Here is a 23,130-nt window from a genome sequence, read left to right as displayed (position 1 = left end):
TACCAGCTGGGAGAGGCTGTCACTGGAGCGGTGAAGGGCATCTGCCTTGCCACTGCGCTCGCCCAGGGGGTGTCCTGGAGGGAGCAGGAGACGGGGGACATCCTGCTGGGGGATGTCAAGGCACCTGGGTGTGGGCTGCAGGGCTGCTGGTGACACCACTCTCTCTGCTCCCCTGCCCCTTGCAGGCTCTAGGATGCTGGGGCCAGCCGGGCTCGGGCTGCCCACCTGATCCTCGCTGCTCCTGTCCTGCCAGCACACCATGTTGCGCTCCTGGCGCGTGAAGCTGAAGCTGCTGCTCGCCACGGTGACCGTGGCCATCCTCCTCTCCTGGCTCTACCTCTTTGTGGGCAGCCTCGAATGTGAGTGGGTCCTCCTCCTCGGATCAAGGGACGGTCCCCAACAGAGGGTGGGCAGGGGAGGCCGAGACCTTGGGGTGGTTGCTCTGTGGCCATGCAAGTTGCTGCAGGTGTATCTGAGCTCTGCATTTCCAGGGGCATCCCTCGGGATCCGGGGAGCAGAGCTGTGACGTTGGCTGGGCACACGTGGGGTGTGCCGGTACCTCTCATTTGGGGCTTTGCCCCACCATCCACACCCAGTCCCTCCCGGCCAAGCTCTGCCTTGCCGTTCCCATTGCATGCCCCATGCCTTCTCTGCAGATGGCCGCTTCCTCCTGCTGCCGCCCTGCCTGGGTGAGCAGCCGAGCCGGGACGTGGAGCGGGAGGCGCTGGCCTCGCGGGTGCGCAGGGTGGAGGAGGAGAACCAGCAGCTCCGCCTGCAGCTCAGCCAGGTGCAGGTGGAGGGCAGTGACGGCAGCCCGCAGTGGGGGGCCTCTGCCGAGGATGGGGACCCCCCCGGAGGCGAGAGGAGCAACCGCACAGCCTGCCCCAAGCAGCGGACGGTGCACAAGTGTGAGGTGGGTGATGGCACAGGCACGGTGGCACGGTGGCACAGTGGATAGGGGATGTCACATGGGAGGCTGGGACCCTGGCTGAGCATGGATGTATGTGCAACCTGCCTGGCACTGCTCACCCAGTGCTCTGGCCATACTGGGGCCTCATCCTGGCTCTCCATGGTGCTTAATGGGCCACAGCCGGTGGGTGAGGGTATCTTGCTTCTCCGGAGAAGGAGGCCGGACAGGAGGAGTGGCAGCCAGACTCCTGGTCCCTGCTTCTGAGCTGGGGGACTCCCACCTCTCTCTGGGGCTCCTTCCCCAGGGGAAGGGCTGGGTTATGGAGTCTCTCCCCATAGCATGACCCCAGGGAGGAGCTGACAGGCCCCTGCGAGGGAGGGGTGTCCAGTCTCAAAAAGGCGCCGTTTGTCTCTGGGCAGCTCCTGCACGTTGCGATTGTGTGCGCCGGGCACAACGCGAGCCGGGATGTGGTCACCCTGGTGAAATCCATCCTCTTCCACAGGTAATGGGGAGGTGCTGTGCCAGAGGCCCGCTGGTTTGGGGTTCCCAGATGAGCTGCTGTAGGGGGGGCAGTGCTGTGGGAGAGGGGCTCCAGGGCCTCTCTCTACACCCTGTGCCACTGCTTAGAGGGCCAGAGGGGGATTTGTTTCTCCCAGGTGGCTGATTTTTCTCCATCTGCCCCCTCAGCTGATGTCTGTCCCCTGGCAGGGGTGGGAGGGATGGGGATCATGTCCTCTTCTTCCTGCTGTGGTGCTGAGTGCTGCTGTGCTTGCAGGAAAAACCCCCTCCACTTTCACTTCATCACGGACTCAGTGGCCCACCAGATCCTCCAGACGCTCTTCCAGTCCTGGATGGTGCCATCAGTCCATGTCAGCTTCTACAACGCCGATGACTTGAAGGCAGGCACTTGCCCCCCCCTTTGCCCTGTCCCAACCCAGTGCTTGGAGGGCCGAGGGAAGCAGCAGAGAGGGGCAAGCGGGAAGGGGTTTATTAACTGTTTTCCTGCTGGTCCCTTGCTCACCTGCTCCCCTTTCTGGACTTGTTGCTGGTGCAGCTGAGAAGGGAGGCACAGGGCTGGTGCTGGAGGGGTGGGGAGGCCCCTTGGGGTAGCACTGCCTCTGCGGCGGAGCTGGGTCCCCCACTGAGCACTGAAACACTGGGGTTCAGGTGGGGGTTCTGGTGGCTGGAGGAAGAGCCAGGCCAGGGTGAGAGCAAAGGAGAAGGAGATGCAGCCAGCGAGTGCCTGAAGGGCCTGGGGAGAGAGAGGTGTGGCTGCCGGTAGTGCAGCTGGAGGAGATGCTCCAGGCTTGGCTGGCTCCGCAGCTCTGTTGTGCCTCTCTGCTGGCCTCCTCTGCACGAGGTGCCGGGCACACACAGCCGTCCTGCCCGGGCAGGGGAAGGGCATGGCCGTGCCCAGCCCTGAGGCCGTGTCGCCTTGCAGCCGGAGGTGTCGTGGATCCCCAACAAGCACTACTCCGGCATCTACGGGCTGATGAAGCTGACGCTTACCAAGGCACTGCCCTCCAACCTCTCCAAGGTCATCGTCTTGGACACCGACATCACCTTCGCCACCGACATCGCTGAGCTCTGGGCTGTCTTCGGGAAGTTTTCTGGTGAGGACAGGGGGCCCCTGGGACCCACTGGGGCCCTGGCAGGACCCTGGGTGCTGGGCTCAGGGTGGCAGTCCCCATCTGCCACAGCACCAGTGCAGTGGGTTTGCTTGGGCCTTCTGAACCTACAGCAAGACGGCCTGCATGCACATCCCTCTGTTTCCTCAGACAAGCAGGTGATTGGGCTGGTGGAGAACCAAAGCGACTGGTATTTGGGTAACCTGTGGAAAAACCACAAACCGTGGCCGGCCCTGGGACGTGGCTTCAACACGGGTGAGTGTGGGCTGCTGGGGTGGGCCCTGCAGCCTGATGGTGCATCCAGCTGAGGCGGCACTTGGCACGGCGAGGCTGGGGAAGGCTGAGGTGAGGCAGGAGAGTGGTGGGCACGAGGGTGCTGCTACAGCCCCCCAGGGTCCTGTGGGTGGGCGCAGATAAGTGGCATGTCCCAGGGGCCGAAGGCATGCAGGCTGCTGTGCTCCAGCTCTGTAATGGCTGGGTGTTCCCTCGGTGACCCAGTGCCCTCCCCCCCGGCACCCAGGGGTGATCCTGCTCCTGCTCGACCGCCTGCGTCGCCTGGGCTGGGAGCAGATGTGGCGGCTGACGGCGGAGCGGGAGCTCATGAGCATGCTCTCCACCTCACTGGCCGATCAGGTAACGGTCCCTCCTCTGGGGTGGTCGGCCCTGCTGCATTCCCCTAGCACTGCTGGCAGGTGGGGGGCCATGCTGTCTTCCCCATCCACCTGTGCACTCGCTTTTCTCTCTCCTAGGACATCTTTAACGCAGTGATCAAGCAGGACCCGGCCCTGGTGTACCGGCTCCCCTGCTTCTGGAACGTGCAGCTTTCTGATCACACCCGCTCGGAGCAGTGCTACACGGAGGTCTCGGATCTCAAGGTGGGTGGGTTTGCTGCCTTTGAGACTGGGGAGGGCCTGAAGGACAGCGCATGCGCTGGAGGTCCGTGGGAGTCAGCATGGGGTCTGGGCGCTTGGGGAGTGCTGGGTGCTGCTGACTTCCCCTCCAGGGGGTGACACACCACTGCCCTCAGGTGATCCACTGGAACTCACCCAAGAAGCTGCGGGTGAAGAACAAGCACGTGGAGTTCTTCCGCAACCTCTACCTGACCTTCCTGGAGTACGACGGGAACCTGCTGCGCAGGGAGCTCTTCGGCTGTGCCAGTCTCCCCAGCCCACCCAGCGACCAGGTGAGGGCAATTGCGACTCTGACCCCGACCCCAGAGTGTGGGGTGGGCAGAGACCCCATGCAGCTGCCCCAGCTCCCCGTGGGGGTCCTGCTCTCCCTCACCTTCACGGCGTTGCAGCTGCAGCAAGCGCTGGAGGAGCTGGACGAGGACGATCCCTGCTATGATTTCCGTCGGCAGCATCTCACGCAGCACCGCATCCACCTGTTCTTCCTGCAGTACGAGTTCCTTGCCCTTCCCAACCCCACCGATGTCACCCTCGTGGCCCAGCTCTCCATGGACAGGTACTTGCTGGTGTAGCTGGTGGGAGGTCGGATCCCACCTCTACTCCTCTGGGGTGACTCCACAGCTTAGGAGCTACCAGGGATCTTGAAACATGGGTTCCTCACCCTCACACCAGCACTTTGCGGTGAGGAGCAACACCCCAAGCTGGGAGCAGCAATTCTTCCTGCTCCCCCCTGAACTGGGCTCAGCTGGCACGTGGCTTACTGGCAGGCACCCAGTTCTGGGTTTGGCCAAGCTGCCACAGGGCAGGTCTCCCGCTCATGCAGTGCCCTCTGCTTCACAGGTTACAGATGTTGGAGGCCATCTGCAAACACTGGGCGGGCCCCATCAGCCTGGCTCTGTACATGTCAGATGCAGAGGCTCAGCAGTTCCTGCGCTACGCCCAGGCCTCAGAGGTGCTGAGTGCCCGCCGCAACGTTGCCTACCACATTGTCTACAAGGAGGGGCAGTTCTACCCCATCAACCTCCTGCGCAACGTGGCCTTGGCCAACACGCAGACGCCATACGTCTTTCTGACAGACATTGACTTCCTGCCTATGTATGGCCTCTACGATTACCTCAGGTAAGGCTTTCTCCAGCCAGCTCTTGCTCAGCCTGCTGGGCTCCCCAAGCACCGGGGTTTGCAGGAAACACCCTGGGCAGCAGTTCTCAACATGCAGAAACTGTTTCCTTTGTGTGCAACCTTGGGATCCTGCCCTTGCTTTTGTCAGGCACCAGCGCTCATGGGCTTGTCTGTGAGGGCTGCCCCCATCCTCCTGCCCCTGCATGGCACCGCTACAAAGTGTCTAAACCCATTAATAACCTTCTGGACAGGCTGGAGGGGCTGAGGAAGGAGGCTGAGGCGAAGGCTTACAGCCTGGGAGACCTCACACCCTTCCTACCACCATAGGAACTCAATCCAGCAGCTGGAGCTGCCCCAGAGGAAGGCAGCTCTCATCGTGCCGGCGTTTGAGACCCTGCACTACCGCTTGACCTTCCCCAAATCCAAAGCAGAGCTGCTCTCCATGCTGGACATGGGCTCCCTCTACACCTTCAGGTAGGGACTGGAGCTGGCTCGCCATCCAACGGGGCTGTCACACCCAGCAGAAGCCAGTTTTGTACCCTTGTGCCTTGGGGCTGTGGGGCAGCCAGCTCAGAGGACCCCCTGCATCCTCTACCTGTCTCAGGGAGCTGCCAGTTTTGCCTGGTCTCTCATTTCCATCTCTCCCTGCAGGTACCACGTGTGGCCAAAAGGCCATGCCCCAACTGACTACGCCAAGTGGCGGACGGCCACCGTGCCGTACCGCGTGGCATGGCAGCCAGACTTCGAGCCTTACGTTGTAGTGAGGCGAGACTGCCCCAAGTACGACCAGAGGTTCGTGGGCTTCGGCTGGAATAAGGTGTCCCACATCATGGAGCTGGATGCGCAGGTGGGTGAGGGGCTGCTCCTGGCACCATGGAGGCGCTGGGTGTTGAGGGGTCTTGGCCAGGCAGTGACATGTTGGTACCACCAAATCGCTGCTGACAGTAAGGGCTGCTGCTCTGCCCCCAGGAGTATGAGCTGCTGGTCCTGCCCAACGCCTTCATGATCCACATGCCCCACGCCCCCAGCTTCGACATCTCCAAGTTTCGCCTGAGCGCAGGGTACCGGGGCTGCCTCCAGACACTGCGGGAGGAGTTCCACCAGGACCTGTCACGGCGGTACGGGGCTGCCGCGCTCAAATACCTCACCGCCGAGAGGAGCCTGTGATGCCCGGGGACAGTGGGTGCGGGGTGCTAGCAGCACGCTGGAGAGGGGAGGGCACAGGGCCTCCCTCCTGCACTGGCCCACTGCCGCAGCCTGGCCCGAGGGAACCAAGTCAGCAGCACAGCCTCTCCAGCCCAGCAAAGGGATGCCTGTAGGTAAGATGGAAGATGCCAGCTGTGAGAACAAGCAGTGCCTGCAGGTCAAGCTGCTGTGGCATGGCCAAGGGTTTTTTTGGAGCAGCAGCCTTCCTGTGTTACAGGGGAACCTCCCCATGCCAGGGGCCAAGGGGACGGGTCTCCTCCCACCCCTGTTTTAGCAGATGTGGATTCTCAGCCTTCACTAGCTCACCTCAGCCTGGGGCCTGGCTCCTCGAGAAGCCTGGGAGCTGTACCTTACCCTGCTCTGCCTCTGCTTTGTGGTCCCAGGTCCCAATCCTCCACACACCCCTCCGGGGCTTTGGTGAGTGGGGATGATGTAGAGCATCCTTTTGCATCCTTTGTGGAGCAGACTCAGAGAAAGCCTCCCAACACCCTGGGAGGTAGGGCCAGGGAGTACCAGGAGTTGTGGAGACCCGGTTCAAGCCCGGACCGAGGCTGGCTGGTTAACAGGGCGAAATATTGTTACTCCCCATTTGTATGGATGCAAAGTCTCCAGTGGGGTTGGTCCACTACTGGTGGTGTGGGAGTCACCCGGAGGAGGATGGGCTGTCTGCCTTCCCCAGCAGTGTGCGCCCAGAACGGGCCTGCGCCTCCCGGCTGGAAGTGGCCGTGCCAGTGACAGGCCCCGTCCTGGGTCCGGCAGCGTCCCGCAGGGCAGGGCTGCGAACCACGCCTGGCAGCTATTGCGATGGGCGAAGCAGCAGCTTCGTGGGCCAGCACATGCTTGGAGAAATTCCTGGCAGGGGGCCACCCCGCTCCTCCCCAGCTCTTGGCAGCACAGACGCTGCCATCGACAATCAGGGATGTGGTTGACACTGGACAAGACCGTAGCTGAGCACTGTGGTGGGATCCCCACGCTGGGAGCAGCTTGGCCGGGCACTGTTCCACCGCTATCACACACTGGAGCACAGAGGATGCATTGCTTTCCTCACGCTATTTAAATTATTTAATACTTTTCTCATAAGAATTAAATGATTAGGGTGTCTTGGGTTTTTTTTTTTTAATCCTTTCTTCCTCCTGGATGATTTTGCTGGTGGCCCTGGAGGCTCTCCAGGCCAGCTGCTGCTGCAGTCTCCGCTGTTCTCTCCTTAGCATTACTCTGGGCTGCAAGAGCCAGCTCTGTGCAGGTGTAGGATTTCCGTCCATGGTGGGAGCGGCTAAGAGGAGCCATACAAAGCGCGGGGTATGGAAAGGGCACAAGCGCCTCTTGCTTATTCTCTCTTTTTAATTTAATTTTTAAATTAAAGCTTTTTTATTCTTTTTCACATCCTTGTTAGAACTGCCTGGTTATTAATTTTTTTCTGCTGTGAGCCTGCACGTGTCCCCTGGAGAGAAGGTGGCGGGAGGAGAGCAATGCAGGTGTAGCCTGAGCCTCGGCTGGGGAAAAGCATCACTGGGCTTGCCTCTGCCTGGTGCGTTTGAAGCCTTTTCCCTTTCTGGCTGGCACAGTGGGAGGGTTGGGGAGCAGGAAGCAACAGCAGGCAAAAGAAATGCCTGTGTCACCAAGGGGCAAGCGTGCCTGTCTGCTGCCAGCTCTGAAACAGCTGGCAGTTGCTGACTCTGGTGGGATTGAGTCTGCCGGTTCCCGGTGCTGCAGCAGGGCTGGCAGCCTGGGTGGCAGCGCAGCCTGCCTGCGCAGCCAGCGCCCTTTAAACGGAGCCTGGGGCTTTACAGCTTAGGCATGTAGTCAGTTTAATCACATCCAAGTAGAAGAGATGTGGTTTGTTCTTCTGGCGGTGCTGTGGCTCGTCCGCGAGACCAGCGTGTCAAGCTGGCCGCTGCGCCGTGACCCGCAGGACCTTCCCCTCGCCCGCTGAGGACAGGCGCCCAGCTCTGGCCATGACACAGGCAACAGGACTGACTGGGGCTCCCCCACTGAATGGCCTTGGCTTTACAAGACCGTTGGGAATAAAAGCTGGCTCTTAGGCTGTACTAGCCGCCAGCCTTGCAGCTGCAGGGGGTGAGGACAGGGGTGGTACGCCGGGAGCAAGTTGTTGAGGCTTTATTTGGGAAAGGGCTGGAAAGACATTGCTAATCACCATGAAGCCAGGCGCAGCTCCACCCAGCTGGTCCCTAGCAGACAGCTTTTGTTTAATACAGCCAAAGCTCACCAATATCGCTCTGCTTCTGCACTAAGCAACAACACAGGTTTAGATCTAGACAGTAGTTTTAGCCTGCTCTCTGCTAGAGACGTGGTGGTGGAGCAGTGCCAGGATGGAGCAGACCTCTTCTGGGCATTTCTTTGATGGTTAGATGGCTACAGAAATGCTGGCTCTGCAGTTTTTTGGAAGGTGTACTGCTATGCTTAAGCAGGAGGACTGTGTGCCATCATTTTCAGATAATCCTTCCCAGCCTAACCAGTCCTTAGCTCAAAACTTGCCTACAAGGGTTTAGGTACCTGGAGTAAACCCAGCTCGGTTTTGGTCTCCATGTGCCCTCTGCCGGGCGGCATCAGCTGGAGGCAACCGCTGAGTCAGAGCCCGCGGAGATTTTCTTAACCGAGCACAGCCCCTTTTAGAGCTAAAATTCGTTTCTACTAACGCAGCACCCTTCTCCCTGCCAAGAAAGCAAGCCTCGAGCTGGAGCGCACCGCAGCCATCGCACAGAGCCACGCTCAGAAACCCCTCCCGGGGCTGGGGACTTTCTGTGGGCACCGCACCATCCCCTGTGCCTGTGGGATGCACTGTCCCCGCCTGGTACATACAGCTAAGGAGACAAGAGATTTTATTGTGTTTTATTTAGTAAAATGTTAAAATAAATAAATACAAATTGATCAGATGCTCTGTACCCCCTCCCCCCAACTTTAATTTGCTAAAATCTAAACACATTTGTACCAAAACTGAAACCACAAGGGACTTGAAGGCAGCAAAGAGACTGCAGATCACTATGAGCATCAGGCTAAAAAAAATAGAGATATTTTAAAAACCCAAACCAGCTCATGAATCAGTGTTCTCATGATGTGATTCTGTGACAACAAAGTGGTACCGGTCAGAAAGGGCATTTTACACCAGGGCCTGCAAGGACAGGAGATTGGCAGGGAGAGGGGCAGCACAGGCGGCACCGGCTCACGGAGGGCAGAGCCATGGCTTTGCCGTGCGGAAACCCAGCCGGGAGAGAAGCTGCCACCGTCCCCTGGCAGCACCGGGCCCACGGCCGCGGGGGGCTGCACCGCCAGAACTGGGGGCTGTTCACCAAAAGCACCTGGAGAAAGTCGGGCAGGCTGTGGAGGGACCGGGGCTGGGACACGGTGCCCTTCAGCATCAGCTCCTGGTCTGACCCCAAGCCAGGACTCCCGCTGTACAGCTTGGTCTCGGGTAAAACGCTGGGAGTGTGGGGGGACAGGACGAAGCACGGCACGTAGGTGGGGTGGTGGCATCAACAAGTTTACTGAGATGGTGCTGGCACGATCACAGGAACGTAAAGCTGTGATCGAGGCCTGAGTATTTTCTCTATACAAGCAGAGCTGCCTTCACAACCCGCCTGCCCTCAGCTGCGGACGACACGGTGGGTGTTTGCAGATTAGAGCCAGTCAGCCCCCCAAAAGATGAAGTACCACACGGGAAGCCACCCCACCACTGCACCAGGCCCTCCCAGGCAAGCTGCAGCTCACCACCACTTCTCTGCACCACGGGCTCCACTGCTGTTAACACTGCAAAGTTGTTCCCTTCCTCCGCAGGAGCCTGAACAGGTTGGCACTAGCTGTCTTCCTCCCGGTTACCTTGCTTAATCTCTTCTTAATGTAAGTTTGCAACAGCACCCCTGTGCTTTGTTTCTGTGGGACTATGAAAGGCGGCCAAGGCACCTCTGCCAGTGTAAAAGGGTGCTTGGGGGAGCCCTGCAGCTGTAACTGCAGTGAAGCAGTCCGTGGGGCACGACCGCCTGTTGGCTCTGGTTGCGTGGGGCTGCCGGGAAGATGCCTGAGCCTCAGGGGTTTATGTGGTAGCAAAAACCCTCCATGAGGAGGGTCTTGGCTGCCTGTCACATATGGCATCAGGAACAACTCGGAGACAATGTACCTTCTGGAAGGGAGAGCTGGTGGGTAAGACGCTACTCCTGGCTCTAGAGTCAATCACTGTTTTGACGCCAGTGATAATTAAAGAAACATATGAGACTATGATTAGAAATTACACATTAGCCCAGAACAAGCAGAAACACGCAGCCTCCTGCCGCACCCAGCACGGAGCGTGACTGTACCTCTTCTTTCAACAGTGCCTGCTCCCAGTGCCTGCAGCCCATGAAAAACAGCTCTTGCAGTGTCAGAGCTGCCGGTACCCGCTTTACGGAGGGGAATGCGAGGCACAGGGGGATTCTTCCTTTCTCTTTTAAAAAAGTGCCCTCCCCCCCTCAATTTTGGCATGCCCTGCCTGATAGATCTGGATAACAAGCAAGGGGAGCCCCCTGCCCTTGCTTGCATGGGCACAGCGTTTTCCCAGTGCTGCTGCAGTATCAATCCTCAGCGCTGGTGACCCAAAATTAAGGGTGGCCACTGAACACAGCCCCAGGAGCTGGCCTCTGCCAGTGCTGGACCTGCATAAGCCACTGCCTCCCTTCCCCGCCTGAGCTACACCCCCAAGGCCATTCTGGTTGCTCACTAAGAAAAGTGCTTTCTCAAAGCTCAGAGGCAACAATACTTCATTTCTTTTCCAACAACACAAATAAAAGAAGGCAGGCAACAAAAGGGCAGGAATCGGTCGAGGTCTGTATTTTCCGGCGTAAATTTAGGAAAAAGAAAAAAGATGCAAATTCCCCAGGTGGTGAAAAGTCTGCTCAGTGCCAGCAGACTGATACCGCTCACTGCTCGCTGCTTTCTGCTGCTGCCTTTCTGTGCCACCTCTCCACCCAGGACAGACAGAGCCAAGCTTACAAGGCTTCCGAGTTCCCCAGGCACCCCCGACAGTAAACATGCTCTTAAGTACTTCTTCCTTCCTAGATGGGACTGGGCTGAGTTTCTCTGCCTGAAGCATTTGACACTTGCTTGGATACTGCAGAGTGAAGAAGAACAGACACAGAGAGCTTACGACCCTGCTAACACACTATAGCCGGGACAGCCATTCTCCCAGGAGAGTCCCCATGGACTGTTGCTTAATGTAGCCTCGATGCAGACCCTCAGCACGGCTCTCCAGGCTCAGCTCCCGAAGGGTTATGTTAAACTTGCCACATGCCCCTAGCTGCCCTGGTGAACCGCCTTTTTACATGTGTCCCTAAATAAACCAGATCCTAAGAAAACAGGGAGGCGTTGCTGCACAGAGGGGTTTTGACACAGAACTGCCAGACGTGATGGCCCAGAGAACAGGAACCTTGCACAGATACTCCAAGAGACAGCCGAGAAGCACCTGACTCACAGGTCCTGCCCGGCATCATCTCCCCCGCTCACTCGGGACCCAGGACCTCTGGAAGCTGACGCTGGTTTCAACTAGGCTGATCGTGACACTTGAACTAGGAAGGTGCAACCACACTGATGAGCTGAACCTTTGGCTAGTCCCGGGAATATTTCTAGCCAGGGAAATTTTTAATTAATTCAGTCCAGATCAGAGCAGGCTCTGGCTGCCCCAAGGTCTGCTTGATCTGCCTTGTCCCACGTTGTAGCACAGAAGTCAAACAAGGCTCTGGTCAGGATGGGGTGACTCGGCAGCAGAAGCAGAGCTAGGGATGACTTAGTGCCCACTTCCTTCCCCATCTCCAGCTGAGAAGCTCTTTTCTCCCACCACACTTGGTCCTTTTGGAACACAGAGCAACCCAAGTCAGAAATCGAGGTAGGATGAAGAGCCTTTTTGTTCTTTCCATTGTTCTTTCAAACCCTGTAACTGCAGGGATACCTGTCTCCTCACAACGGAGCCCTATTTCACTCCTGGATTTTTCCTACCCGCACTTTCCCTCCTTCTCATCGCTTTCCGTTTCTTCTCTCTGCTCTGCTTTACCCCACGTAATCTTCCTTTCTTTTGCTCCTCCTGCTTCCCTTCTTCCTTTCCCCTGTCTCCAGCCCTGTACCCCTTCTCATTGCCCTTACTTCTCAAAAGAGGCTTCTGTCCTTTCCTTTGTCCCTGCAGCACCCACCTCTGGCCAGGGGAGATGAGAAGCCCTGGCCTGACTGTTCTCATGCGACAGACTTCAGCGCAGCACAGCATTTTTCACAGCACCAACGCTCTTGGCGAGCCTGTTTTCCATTCACTACTCAGGTAGTTTAGTAATACTGACAGGGGATACAGACAGACCCTCACACAGGTAAGGTCTTGGTTTTCTGAAACAAGCCCACATCTTAAATTAACCTCTAGGAGAGGTGTTTGTCTTTTCATGGGTCTATAATTACCAAGCTTACCAGTGCATGGTATAAATAATTTTCTTTATTGGCAAGTTTCAACTATGTGCTCAGCCTATACAAGACACAACGATGCAGAAAGTTCTTGTCCCAGATAAAAGATAAACATGGGGGAAATGGGAGCTAAGGGTAAAGGACAGATAGAGTCATATTTTTCAAGTATTACATTCCATTCTGTAGGTGTTACAAACAGGACTGAGGCTTAAAGTAAGACAGCAATAACCTGGAGACAAGATGTCTGCAGCTCTTGTGTTTTCCTAATCCCACCTGATTTTTAGGGCATTCCCTGGTCCAGATCTGACCACTGAAAACAAGGATCCAACAGCGTGTTGCTGCGAGGCTTGCTCACATGCCCTCAGAACCAGTACCTAGCTGGCTGTTGGAAGGGTTCTTCGGAGACCTTTTGCCTTCTGAATGCCAGAAACTACAGAATCCACATAGTGCTTGGGAATGGCCTTTGCTGAGGTAGTTTGTTGGCCAGGCAAGCCTAAGTGCCAAATGAATTAGCTGCACGACAAAACATCTTCATATTTCTCCAGGTTCCTGACTCTTCTGAAGAGTTTCTACATACTTGTCAGAAAACACTGCAGTAACCCAGCAAGGCTGAACTTGCCCTGGATCTTCAGAATCCCAAGGGAGGACAAATGGAGGTGAAGAAGGGTCAAGACAGTTCTGAAAAGACACAACAAATTCTGCCCACAGGGGCATGGTCCACAAGGAAGTGTAATATCGGTATTTCAGCGGTTATCTGAGCAGCTCATTGAGAGAGGCCCTCAGTAAAAGAGTGAATTTTGGTTTGACATCTGAATATGCTATTTTAAAAACATGTTTCATTAAAAAACGTGTATTCATCATTAGTGCTTCAGAAGCAAAGAGGGCAGGGTGCAACCCAGCTGGGAAAAAAAAGAGAGAGAAACATGTGCACTGCAAATTCACAAATATTTTCCACTGTATCCACATGGGAAGGACATTTCAGAGTTTACTAATCCCTGTATTGTGGGCTGCCACAGCTTGGTGGGGCTAAGGGGGAAATTTCACTCTGGGTCCTCCCGAATGCTGATCATGCTGCTTTTCAGGGCTGTCTCTGCAACAGTACAGGGAAGAAGATGATTTGAAGCCAAGGAGGTGAGAATTAGGGTTCACATTTCTAGACAGCTGGAATACAGACTTGCTTTCTTAAGCCTGGTCAGCTAGGAAGGATAAAATACAATATTGTTTTTTCTACCAACAACAAAGCCAACAGATCTGCCCATAAAATTATCACCTCTTTAATTTCTAGGTTAGCAGCTTTTAATTCATATCCCCACCGACAGAAACTTGCTTGCAACAAAGAACAAAGTCCTTGTTTTGCTCATGCAAACCATTAGTTCATCCTACCAACATGGTAACATGGCTAACGATGGCTAATGATGTCCTCGAAGAATCATCCATGCTACTCACCCCATCTGCCAGTCATCCCTAGAAGTATTGCCTTTACCACGTTTTGTACAGCACTAAAACCACTGCTGGCTCTAAACGAAGATAATGAGAATACTAATGATAATACTAATTCTTCTAGCCAGGTCACATGCTCGCTTTCCCACTCTGACCACAACACACCTTTCCAGCTGTTTAAAGAACAGATTGCAAGGAGAAGGGAAAAAACTACTTCTGCAACGCTTACTCTATTTCTGAGCAAAGAAGCAGGGTGACTTCTTAAAGCCCTTAGCACTGGGCTGAGAGCCAGGACCGTCTCTGATATGAGCTTCCTCTGTGGTCTCATCTCCTCCTTTATAGCAGAGATTTAAAAGCCACTTATTTCCCACCAATGACAAGCAATGACATAAGAATTAGTTAATATCTTGATGGTGGTTTGGAAATACAAAACGCCAGTCATTCTGACAGCTTCCCAAAGAGCAGAAGTTTTAGTACAAACTCACTCTATCTCAAATATTACATGAGAAAAAAAACCCCCACACAATCCAAACCCAGAAGACAAGCTTGAGCTTTAAGCTGTCAAAGAGTTTAAATTTCTCCCTTGATTGGAACCTCTTAGAGCAGCTAGAAAAAAAACATTTTCCTCTGTATTTAGCAAATGCCAATTCCCCTTCCACCCTATTGTTGCTAATTGGGCAGAGACAACCCCAATTTACTTGTGTCTATGTAGCAGCATCATTGCCAGTGTCAGCGCAGCCCTGGGAATGCTCCTTGCCTATTGACTGATACTGCTGCAGAGCCAGGAGGGAAAGCATGCAAACAGGATCAGCGAGAGAGAGAGAAAACTACCTAGCAGCATCAAAAAGTCTAAGTTAAGATGATTTCTCTGCCAGGTAATGATTAAGTAAAAGCGTCCTTTTACGTCTGGAACACAAATGCTGTAACAAAAGGGACATAAAAGTCTATACTTATCTACTGGGATTCTGGAGACAAACAGATGCCTCAGAAAAGCAGTAATAGCTGTTTCAACATCTCCTGGCTGGTTAACTGCGCTCAAATTTAAATACGGCTACCAGTGAATTTCACTTCCATCCCCTACTGAATTGGCAAAGAAAACAGAAGGACTATCAAGTCTTCAGGCATAGCTTGCTACCCCCAAATAGTGCCGTGCTTCCAAGAGAGCTCAGGAGGTAACACCAGAAATAAGAACATGAGAATCATGAAGACTCAGTGCACCTATCGCTAGAGACTGTCTCTTACCAGGAACATACTCGATGCTTCAGAAGACGATGTTAAGAATTACCCAAGCGGCCAACTAGAGAACAACCTGGCCAAAAAGGCAGTTTCTCCTGAGTATCTGGTCACTAGCTGCTGGCTCATATTCTAAAGAAAGAAGGTTCATGTTCAGTTCGTTTTTTCTCTTCATCCCTTGAAATACATAGTCCTTTGTTTAAATGCTATGGGTTGCTGGCCCAGTGCTGCCCTATGGTAATGACCCCCACTGGTAACTGGGTTGATGTGAGGACATTTTTAGTTTGATCAGTTTTGACGTCGTCTGCCCAGCTGTCTCCCTGCCACTTGTGCTAACTTATCCTTCCAGCTCTGCTAGTTCCAGAACAGAACTCAAACATCAAAAGACAGAGTCGAGGTTATCACAGGTTCAGCTGAGAAGTGCATGTAAGAGCCACTTTCCCAACTACAGACAAATGTGAGAACTTGGGATATCAGTTCTGAGCTCAGAGCTGAAAATAGTGCACACTCCTATAGAAGGAATAAAAGTCCTTAAAGGGCAGAAGGGCAACCTAAAGGAAAGGGAAGAAAACAGCTCCAAGAATCCCACAGAAGCATACTTGGCTGTGGCAGCAAAGAGACTCTCTCAGGCTATGTAATGTCTGGAGTATTCACTTCTTCTTGCTCAGAAATGCATCCTTGAAATCCAAAGCTTTTCTATTTTCCACTAGAACCAGCTGAGCAGGTCTGCCTCGCCACCTGATACATGCTCTCAAGGGTGCCATACCAGGGACTCTGCCTCACATTGTGTGTGTAGAGGCTCAACTCTGTTCCCACTGGAAGTAAAGAGAGTTTTCCCAGTACTTCCAGTAGAAACGGGGTTTGCCCAAATGTTTATATGCAGTAGTGAAACTAGGCAGCTCCGGGACATGACCCTAAGTGACCACAATCGGCACTCTAAACTGAGACAGACCCCACAATAATAGGAAGCACAAGGCAAGCTTTGCTATCTAGAGTGAAAAGATTATACATAAGAGATGAACTTCTTAAACAAGAGGATATAACAGAAGGTGATTTCAGTCCAACCAACTCACTGTCTTTCATTCTCAAGCTCTAATCAGTCCATATCACAAAACTATAAAAGCCCTAAACAAGCATGCTGCCAATTGCTTTTCTCTGGGTTACAAACACACGAAAGAATGGGGGAGATATGGTAACAGCAGAGACAAGCCTGGCAGATCCTCCAGGTGGGGTGAGATCCAGCACTGTAGGATTTGATTCTCTTTAGAGTTTAGCCAGTAGCATGTATGGTACAATCTATGGAAACTGTCCCATTGGATTTTAAAACACAAACACAGCAGAATGTCATCATAAATAAGCAAAGTCTGTGTTAAAAAATTCTAAGTACACAGCATTTTCTCCAGTTCTGACACCTTTTTAATAGAAATCACTTGTTTAGGAAACAAATAGCACTTTTGTAATTTTTTTTTTACAATGTTTCTTACCTTGATCTTATTTTAAGTAACACTAGGAAGACCTCAATATCTTTTATTTTCCTTTTTAATTTAAAAAAGTTGTTTTTTTTCCCCCAGATACAAAGATTTTGCCCTTGCATAAAAAAACAGTGCCCAAAACGATGACACAAGGACTCACAAAGACTCACTGTATCTCACTGACACTATTACTTCTAATCTATACCATGCAAGGTCCCATCTACCTCTTTAATTAGACTGTCAGCCTGAAAAACAGCTTTTCTATTCCTTATTTAGTTCTTGTTACCAAAAGAAGAGAAAGGAAGTGAAAGAAAAGGACATTTCTCTGTTCAGTTCACACATCTGGGTCATGTGCTACTTTGTTCAGGATACCTTTGTTGTTTATAAATATAGAAAAGGGTTGGAAACTCATTTTCAAGTAATCGATGCACATTTTCACTTGGGACACCTCCGCCCAATGCTCCAAGCTGACCCTGGATTCTGGCCCTCTATTTTCCCATTCCCAACACAGGCTTTCTGGATGAGTGTGAGGACCCAAACCAATTCTGCAAAGCATGTCTGTTGTTTAATGTGAAGAAATAGGATTAACCCAAAGCTGTTGGGACAGTAGATCCTCAGTCTGTACATGTGCTGGTTACTCAGTGAAAAGTCCATCTCCTTTCCTTTTGTACATCTCCTGTCTAAACAATAGTAAATACTGCTTATTTGATAAGACTTGTCCCTTCTGGGCACTGGGATTTGATAATTTATATTTCTGTTTTTTTGGTTTAATAGTACTGAGAGTTTAGAAACAGGAAAAGCCCACAGGCTCTTTGGACTTGTTTTTGTTTTACCCTAGCTAAACAAACTGTTCTGCAAATAAGGATTTGAAACCTGCTCTCCTCCCCCATCCCTGCTCCTCACCCCAAACAAAAATAAAACAAACCTATAGTGGCTGTGGAGGCTGCTGCAGGCACACACTGGTGTAAAATATAGAGAGAGTAAATATATTATTTCACTTGGCATGGTGCTGGCAAAGAACCCCCAGCTGGCACTATTCATGTAACATGATCCAAACTTTGCATGTACACACAGAATAAGAAGGATCAATTGGCAAACTCCGGTGCCGCCTGGCACAAGCATCTTCACGCTCTCTCTGGAACCAAAGAACTAAAGAATTCTGCACTTTCCAGAAGAAATCCGGTTTTGCTTTTCTAGAGTTTCATTATTTTGCTCTTCCTCCTCGCCGCCACCTCCCTTGGCTCCTTCTTAACTTCACTGTGTTATTTAGTCTCATCGCCCTTGTTACAGTTCACCATGCAGCTCTGGGAAGGGGAGGGGGCTAAGGTGGAGGTGGCAGCATTAGTATTGTTAGTGGAGTCCATGCCATTGGAGATGGCTACTGAATTGACCTCAGAGTTTATGGGTTTTGAAAGGTCGATGCCTTGGATGAGGCGGATCAGCTGTTTTACCTTCTCCAAGGAGCTGTGCATCTCCTTCTGTTTTGCAAGGATGGTATTCTTCATTTCCATGCATTTCTGCAGCAAAACAGAAAAGCAGTAATAAGTTTAAGCTTATGAATGAAAGAAGGTAAGAGAAGGAATATGATGTTCACAGATCTAAATGTAAGTATGCAGAAAAGGCTGCAGATACAATTTCACTTTCCCAGCCTAGAAGAAAAAGAGTCTCAGGGCTGTGTTCACGGGAGAATGCGTATTTGCAGGCTGAGGAATTAAACTGCCAGTACATAGCTGTCACCTGGTGTGGCCCCCTTTCATCCCAAGGTGTTTTGCAAATCCACACAGACAGCTCCATCCTTTTGTGTTCCTTTTGAAGGGAAACTTCCAAGTATACGTTCTTATTATTTTTCTGTTAGTATTGCATTGCTGAAATTTCTTTAGCTTAAATCTGCAAACTCAGGCATCCTACTGCAGCTGACTGCTGACAGTGTGTATGTATGCCGCTAATGGGATACAGCCTTTGCTTTCACATACATTTTAGCAGGAACATCACTTCCTCCTCTCAATAAATAAAGGGGCACTTGAAAAGAAAACCCAGCCCTTCTTCACTTGAAAATCTTATTTTGTGGCCACTTCTTTCTCTTAGAAGCGGTAGTAACCTAGCTAGCTCATCAGTTAAGAGTCAGGATAAGATAACTTTAAAAAAAGCCCACAAATGATGTTTCAAGGGTGAAAAACTGCTTATATCTATATTTGAAACTCTCAAAAAGGAGGAGATGGTAGCTATGTCTGTCACATTCAGGTTCTTACATGAAGATGGCAACCTTCCTACATTTTTAAACCTTTTATCTACACTGATCTCCAGACACTGTTGGTTTCAGCTTTACTATTTTCACATGCAGCTTGTAGCATCATAAAAACGCCACAAAATTTAAACCTAATGTGTCTTTTTTGGACAGTTCCAATGAAGGTATAAACAATGACTCGATCATAGAAAATAAACCATTCTCCTTACCTACTGTCAATCCCTCATGTTAAGGGCTTGCACCTGCCCGGGTACATCACTGAGAAACAGTGTTAGTGCTCTAGTGCTGCTCAGGTTATGCCCAGCTACTGCTAACCAGAAGATGACAGCCTCCAGAACTGCTAACCAGCACCTCTCACCACTTGTTTGCTCACAATCATTTTATTTGTATCGCCAGCATTTAGGGGTCTTTAAACATTGGACACTTACTTTTGTTCTAATAGCTAAAGACAGGCAGACCAGAAAGTGCATCTGTATTTAAAAAGAAAAGTCTGTACTTATGCATCCGGCCTTACAGATGCTGCCACATAAGAGATTTCAGTATTTTTCATTCTGTAATACTGACTAGGGCTACGCTAAATGAGGGGCTCAAACTTTACACTGGCAACTCAAGAGCCTGATTTGCATATTAAGGTGAGAAGAGAGAGCGAATTAATATGTATGCTCCAATTACTGCAATAAACTAAGGTGGAAACTACAGCTTCTGGTTAGAAGTATAACATCGTCTAATTAATATTATGCAGAGGCATGAACAGTGTCCAGCTGCTGACTGCCAAGGCAACATGTCAAGAGCCCAAGAGCCAGTCATGAGTAAATGGTCACTTTTGTATTAGGAAGGTCTGGAAAGCGCACCAAGACTGTAATGCTTATTGCACACAGAGGCCCAACGATTCATATTTAAGTAAGCCACTGGAGAATTTGACTTAATCTACTGCCCACAGACAATAATGCTCTGGGTCATGTTTGTCACCTGCTGATATTATAGGTCACCACACATCCACAATATACGGTCAGCATGGATCATGTGTAAGTGACTCAATCTAAGTATATGTTGGCTGTATTTCATTCCTGCTCCCCAAAGTCCTAAAAAGCAAAGGAAAGTGCTCACTCAGTTCTCAGTAAATCCAGTGGAAGACAGCTCTAGTACATGGAGTCACTCTGTAGTTTTCTCTCTGTATTCTGGCACCAGAACACAGGTGCAGAGCTATTTGGGAGGGCAATACTCACCGTTATAGAATTGCTGAGCTGTTTGACCTTCTGCTCTAGTTGTTCTCTTTCCTGTTTTAAATCTGAACTCCATTTAAGTAGTTTCTGTTTTTCCTCTTCTTTTGCTACAAAACAGAATATTAATCAGAATATTTAAAATGTTCCTGTTACAACAGTGGACAGAGGCTCTAAACTGGTTCATGCAAAGAGGGTAATTGTGTTTAAAGTCAATTCAACAACTTGTGCACTAAATCACACCCAAAATTTCACCTACACACACAAGCATCACAGAAGGCTTAACAAATGTTTAGACTGCTATTTTCACTTCACTAGTGATTAAGGTTCCTCCCCTTTAACTTCCTTTTGTAAAGGAAGTACCATTCTATCCCATTCCCAGAATAACATCTTCCATTATTAAAAGTGAAACGAAAGTTTTGTTCCCCATTTTCCTACCTGCTTTATATGCAATATATGAATGAACAATTGCTAAAGTTCCTGGCCATGGGATTGCTTCTTCCTTCTTTAGCATCTGAAAGAAAAGCATTTGGAGATTTAGCTGGTACACAATCTACCTCTAGGAAAGCAAAAAGGAGGGAGAGGAAGAGGGAAAGACTGAGGATTTTCTTTTATGGCTATCATTAGTCTCAGCCCTGTTAACATGAAGCTTCGCAGGCCTGTTCTGAGATTTAACAGAGGGAATTATTCACAACTGTATTGTGGCTCCCGCAAAGCAGGCCTGTTTCTTACAAATGTCAGCATTTTCTCAAATTCCCTCCATAGCCACAAATAAACTCTACTAATGAAACTGAACAACTTAAAAGAGGAATGGAAGGATAACATATCTGAACTCAAACTTGCCAGGAGACATACACATTACTTCATGGTTCAGACAAATTGCTGATCTTAGTTGTTCTGGGAGAAAACCTTTCATGGCACAGACCAGTCTCCACACCATATATTCAAACATCACGCTTCCTGGCTAGTAAAAGATGAAACCGTCCTATCTCCCCTTCTTATCAGAATCATCTTAATAGAGTTGTCAAACCCTCTTTATAAGGGTAAGCACCATTTATGTCTTTCAGATCCTTCCTACATATTCCTTCCTAACAAACTTTATTTTGAGAGGAAAGACACGTATTGTGTCTTTTTAATAAGTGAATCAGAGGGATGTCTCAGAAGATAGAGGACTCGGTCACTTTACAGTGAAATAACTCAGATGTTTTTCCCCCTAATTTTGTGGGAAACTATCACAGAAGTATGAAGAGGAGGGATAAGGTGAGAGTAGGCAAGAGCGGGAGTAGGGAAGTGGTAACACCCCCTCCTCACTTGCAGCTACTGACCAAGTCATTTGAGTTTTGCATTTTCATTCTTCTGAACAGCATATTCTGAACAGGCTGTTTTCTTACGTTACCATCTGGCTAACCGAAGGTCACATGGGCGACCAAGAAATATGCTAAATCAGACAGAACACTAACAGCTTCAGGCTGCTGATTATCAGCAATCCTTTGCAGCTTCTGGAATCCCATGTAAGGGTTAGGAATACAATAGTTTACTTCTTTGTCTTGTAATCTCAATGCAATTATAAACAAAATATTAACATATCATCTGTTCACTTCAATTGCGTACTTTCAGAAAGGGATCGGGAAGGAAGAACAACCAAACTGTTCGCCTATCCTCGTTATACTGATGCTGGATGATATCATTAAAGAGATCACTGAAGACAACCTCTCTGATATTTGATTTATATGAGTAAACAGGGGCTTATATTTGCTCTATCTATTGAGGTAGGCTTGTGCAAATGTTTTATTTATTTGTCCAGAAGAATATACTAGCAATTTTTGAAGAAACAATGACCTTAAGATGAACAGGAAAATTTCTATGGGTCATAGAGAACCTTTCCCAAAAGTTTGTGTGCTTTGGCCCAGGAAAAAAGTAAGAACAAGGGTAACAAATACGGACCCCAAATCTGGGAGCAAGACTTAACAGTTTTGTATTTGCACGCATCCCAACAGAGGTAATTCGATCAAATTCACACAAGCCTTATTACAGATCAAATAGATTTGTTCAGTGTCAGAATGTCTTGATCTAAATAAGCCAAGTGATGTGGTTATTTTCTTTAATGTGGAAAATCTTTATAGTTCATTGTGTATAACTCTCCCTGTCTGTCAAACAATACCTGGTCTTGACATTTGGGACAGATCCACATGCCCTTGGGAATGGTTTTCAGAGGCGGGTCCAGACAGTCCAGGTGATAAACACGTGAACATGTGTCACACATCAGCAACTGCCCGCTTTTTCTGCAAACACTGCAAAAATCCTCATGGATATCGCCCTATAAAATTGAGGAGAAGGGGTGTGGGTGAGAGAAAGAGAGAGAGAGAGAAGGCAAAAAGTGAACTTTGACCTTTGACATCTACATCCTAGTTGAATGCAAAGTTTACAGCACAAACTATGTCTAAGGGGATTCCAAATGGTCAAACCCTTTTTAGGACGTGAAACAGGAAAACCAGGCAGGATGTCAGAAACACTGACATCTATCCTCCCAAACACTCCCTCTGTCCTCCCAAGGCAAAATGTTACAGCAAACACTTACTACTATAGCTTCTCTTAACAACTGCTACACCATAGCCTGTATTCTTTAAGATTCCCCCTTTACCCTGCTTTTTTTTGCCTAAAGTGATGAGCTACCCACTTTCTTAACCCTTCTCATTTCTGGATGTAAGCACAACTCCACTTCGGGAATGCTGATGAGGCTGTCTCTTGCCAGTAACAGTATGTAAGAAACCCCAGTTGAGTGACTTAAAAAAACATTGTCAAATATTTAGGTCACCTTTAAAATGAAACTGGAAGGAAAAGGTGTTGTGCTTGCAAATGAAAAAGAACAGAATGAATTACGTTCTGAGACAATTCTTTTTACTTCACTTAGGTTACCTCAAATTGCACCAAAAAAGCTGTGACTCAAAATTTTCTCATTCTCTATAGTGAGTGGTTTATGTTTCATCACTAACATAGGCTGAGAGCCAGGATGAGGGAATACCAAGAGAGATTTTCTAACTAAGGGGTTTTTTAACGAAAGAATTGAAAACATTACTGGCAGCGTCTCTTAAAAAAACTAGGTTCAGTTACTATTCCATCACCATCAGAAAGAATTTTTTTCTACAGCCATTAGCTTCCCAGAAAGGTAGGTCTGATTTTTGCCACTTTTTCTTCTCTCTCTCTCCTCCTGTTACTCCCATCTCATGCTTGGGGTGGTGGTGGTGTTTCTACTTGGTTTTCTTTGGGGTTTGGATATTTGAACAAAGAGGCATGAAAGAAAGATGGCTCAGCATTCAGGGGAG

At 50.1% G+C, this 23,130-nt stretch overlaps 2 protein-coding genes across 18 annotated transcripts in view; one reads left to right on the top strand and one right to left on the bottom strand.

Annotated features, from left to right (window-relative positions):
* Window positions 1-7,158, top strand: part of LARGE2 (LARGE xylosyl- and glucuronyltransferase 2) — a 28,887-nt gene extending 21,729 nt beyond the window's left edge. For all 5 annotated transcript variants that reach the window (XM_076344565.1, XM_076344567.1, XM_076344570.1 and 2 more), the window contains 14 exons: window positions 186-359; window positions 657-913; window positions 1,330-1,412; window positions 1,686-1,809; window positions 2,352-2,523; window positions 2,689-2,793; window positions 3,059-3,171; window positions 3,288-3,413; window positions 3,566-3,721; window positions 3,839-4,002; window positions 4,287-4,565; window positions 4,893-5,039; window positions 5,217-5,412; window positions 5,535-7,158. In XM_076344565.1, the coding sequence (XP_076200680.1) occupies window positions 260-359; window positions 657-913; window positions 1,330-1,412; window positions 1,686-1,809; window positions 2,352-2,523; window positions 2,689-2,793; window positions 3,059-3,171; window positions 3,288-3,413; window positions 3,566-3,721; window positions 3,839-4,002; window positions 4,287-4,565; window positions 4,893-5,039; window positions 5,217-5,412; window positions 5,535-5,732 (2,220 nt within the window). In that variant the 5' untranslated portion in view covers window positions 186-259 and the 3' untranslated portion in view covers window positions 5,733-7,158. The remainder of the gene's footprint in view (window positions 1-185; window positions 360-656; window positions 914-1,329; window positions 1,413-1,685; window positions 1,810-2,351; window positions 2,524-2,688; window positions 2,794-3,058; window positions 3,172-3,287; window positions 3,414-3,565; window positions 3,722-3,838; window positions 4,003-4,286; window positions 4,566-4,892; window positions 5,040-5,216; window positions 5,413-5,534) is intronic.
* A 5,052-nt stretch (window positions 7,159-12,210) lies between these two features.
* The window catches only part of PHF21A (PHD finger protein 21A), a 135,926-nt gene continuing 125,006 nt past the window's right edge, over window positions 12,211-23,130 (bottom strand). For 11 of the 13 annotated variants that reach the window (XM_076344575.1, XM_076344572.1, XM_076344573.1 and 8 more), the window contains 4 exons: window positions 21,969-22,124; window positions 20,246-20,321; window positions 19,814-19,917; window positions 12,211-17,859 (listed from right to left, as the gene is read on the bottom strand). In XM_076344575.1, the coding sequence (XP_076200690.1) occupies window positions 17,605-17,859; window positions 19,814-19,917; window positions 20,246-20,321; window positions 21,969-22,124 (591 nt within the window). In that variant the 3' untranslated portion in view covers window positions 12,211-17,604. The remainder of the gene's footprint in view (window positions 17,860-19,813; window positions 19,918-20,245; window positions 20,322-21,968; window positions 22,125-23,130) is intronic. The other 2 variants (XM_076344580.1, XM_076344584.1) reach the window with 1 other exon arrangement.

Source organism: Aptenodytes patagonicus, chromosome 7 (genome assembly GCF_965638725.1).
Source record: "Aptenodytes patagonicus chromosome 7, bAptPat1.pri.cur, whole genome shotgun sequence".
NCBI classification, from domain to species: Eukaryota; Metazoa; Chordata; class Aves; order Sphenisciformes; family Spheniscidae; genus Aptenodytes; species Aptenodytes patagonicus.
This window is presented reverse-complemented; position numbering and strand designations above follow the sequence as displayed.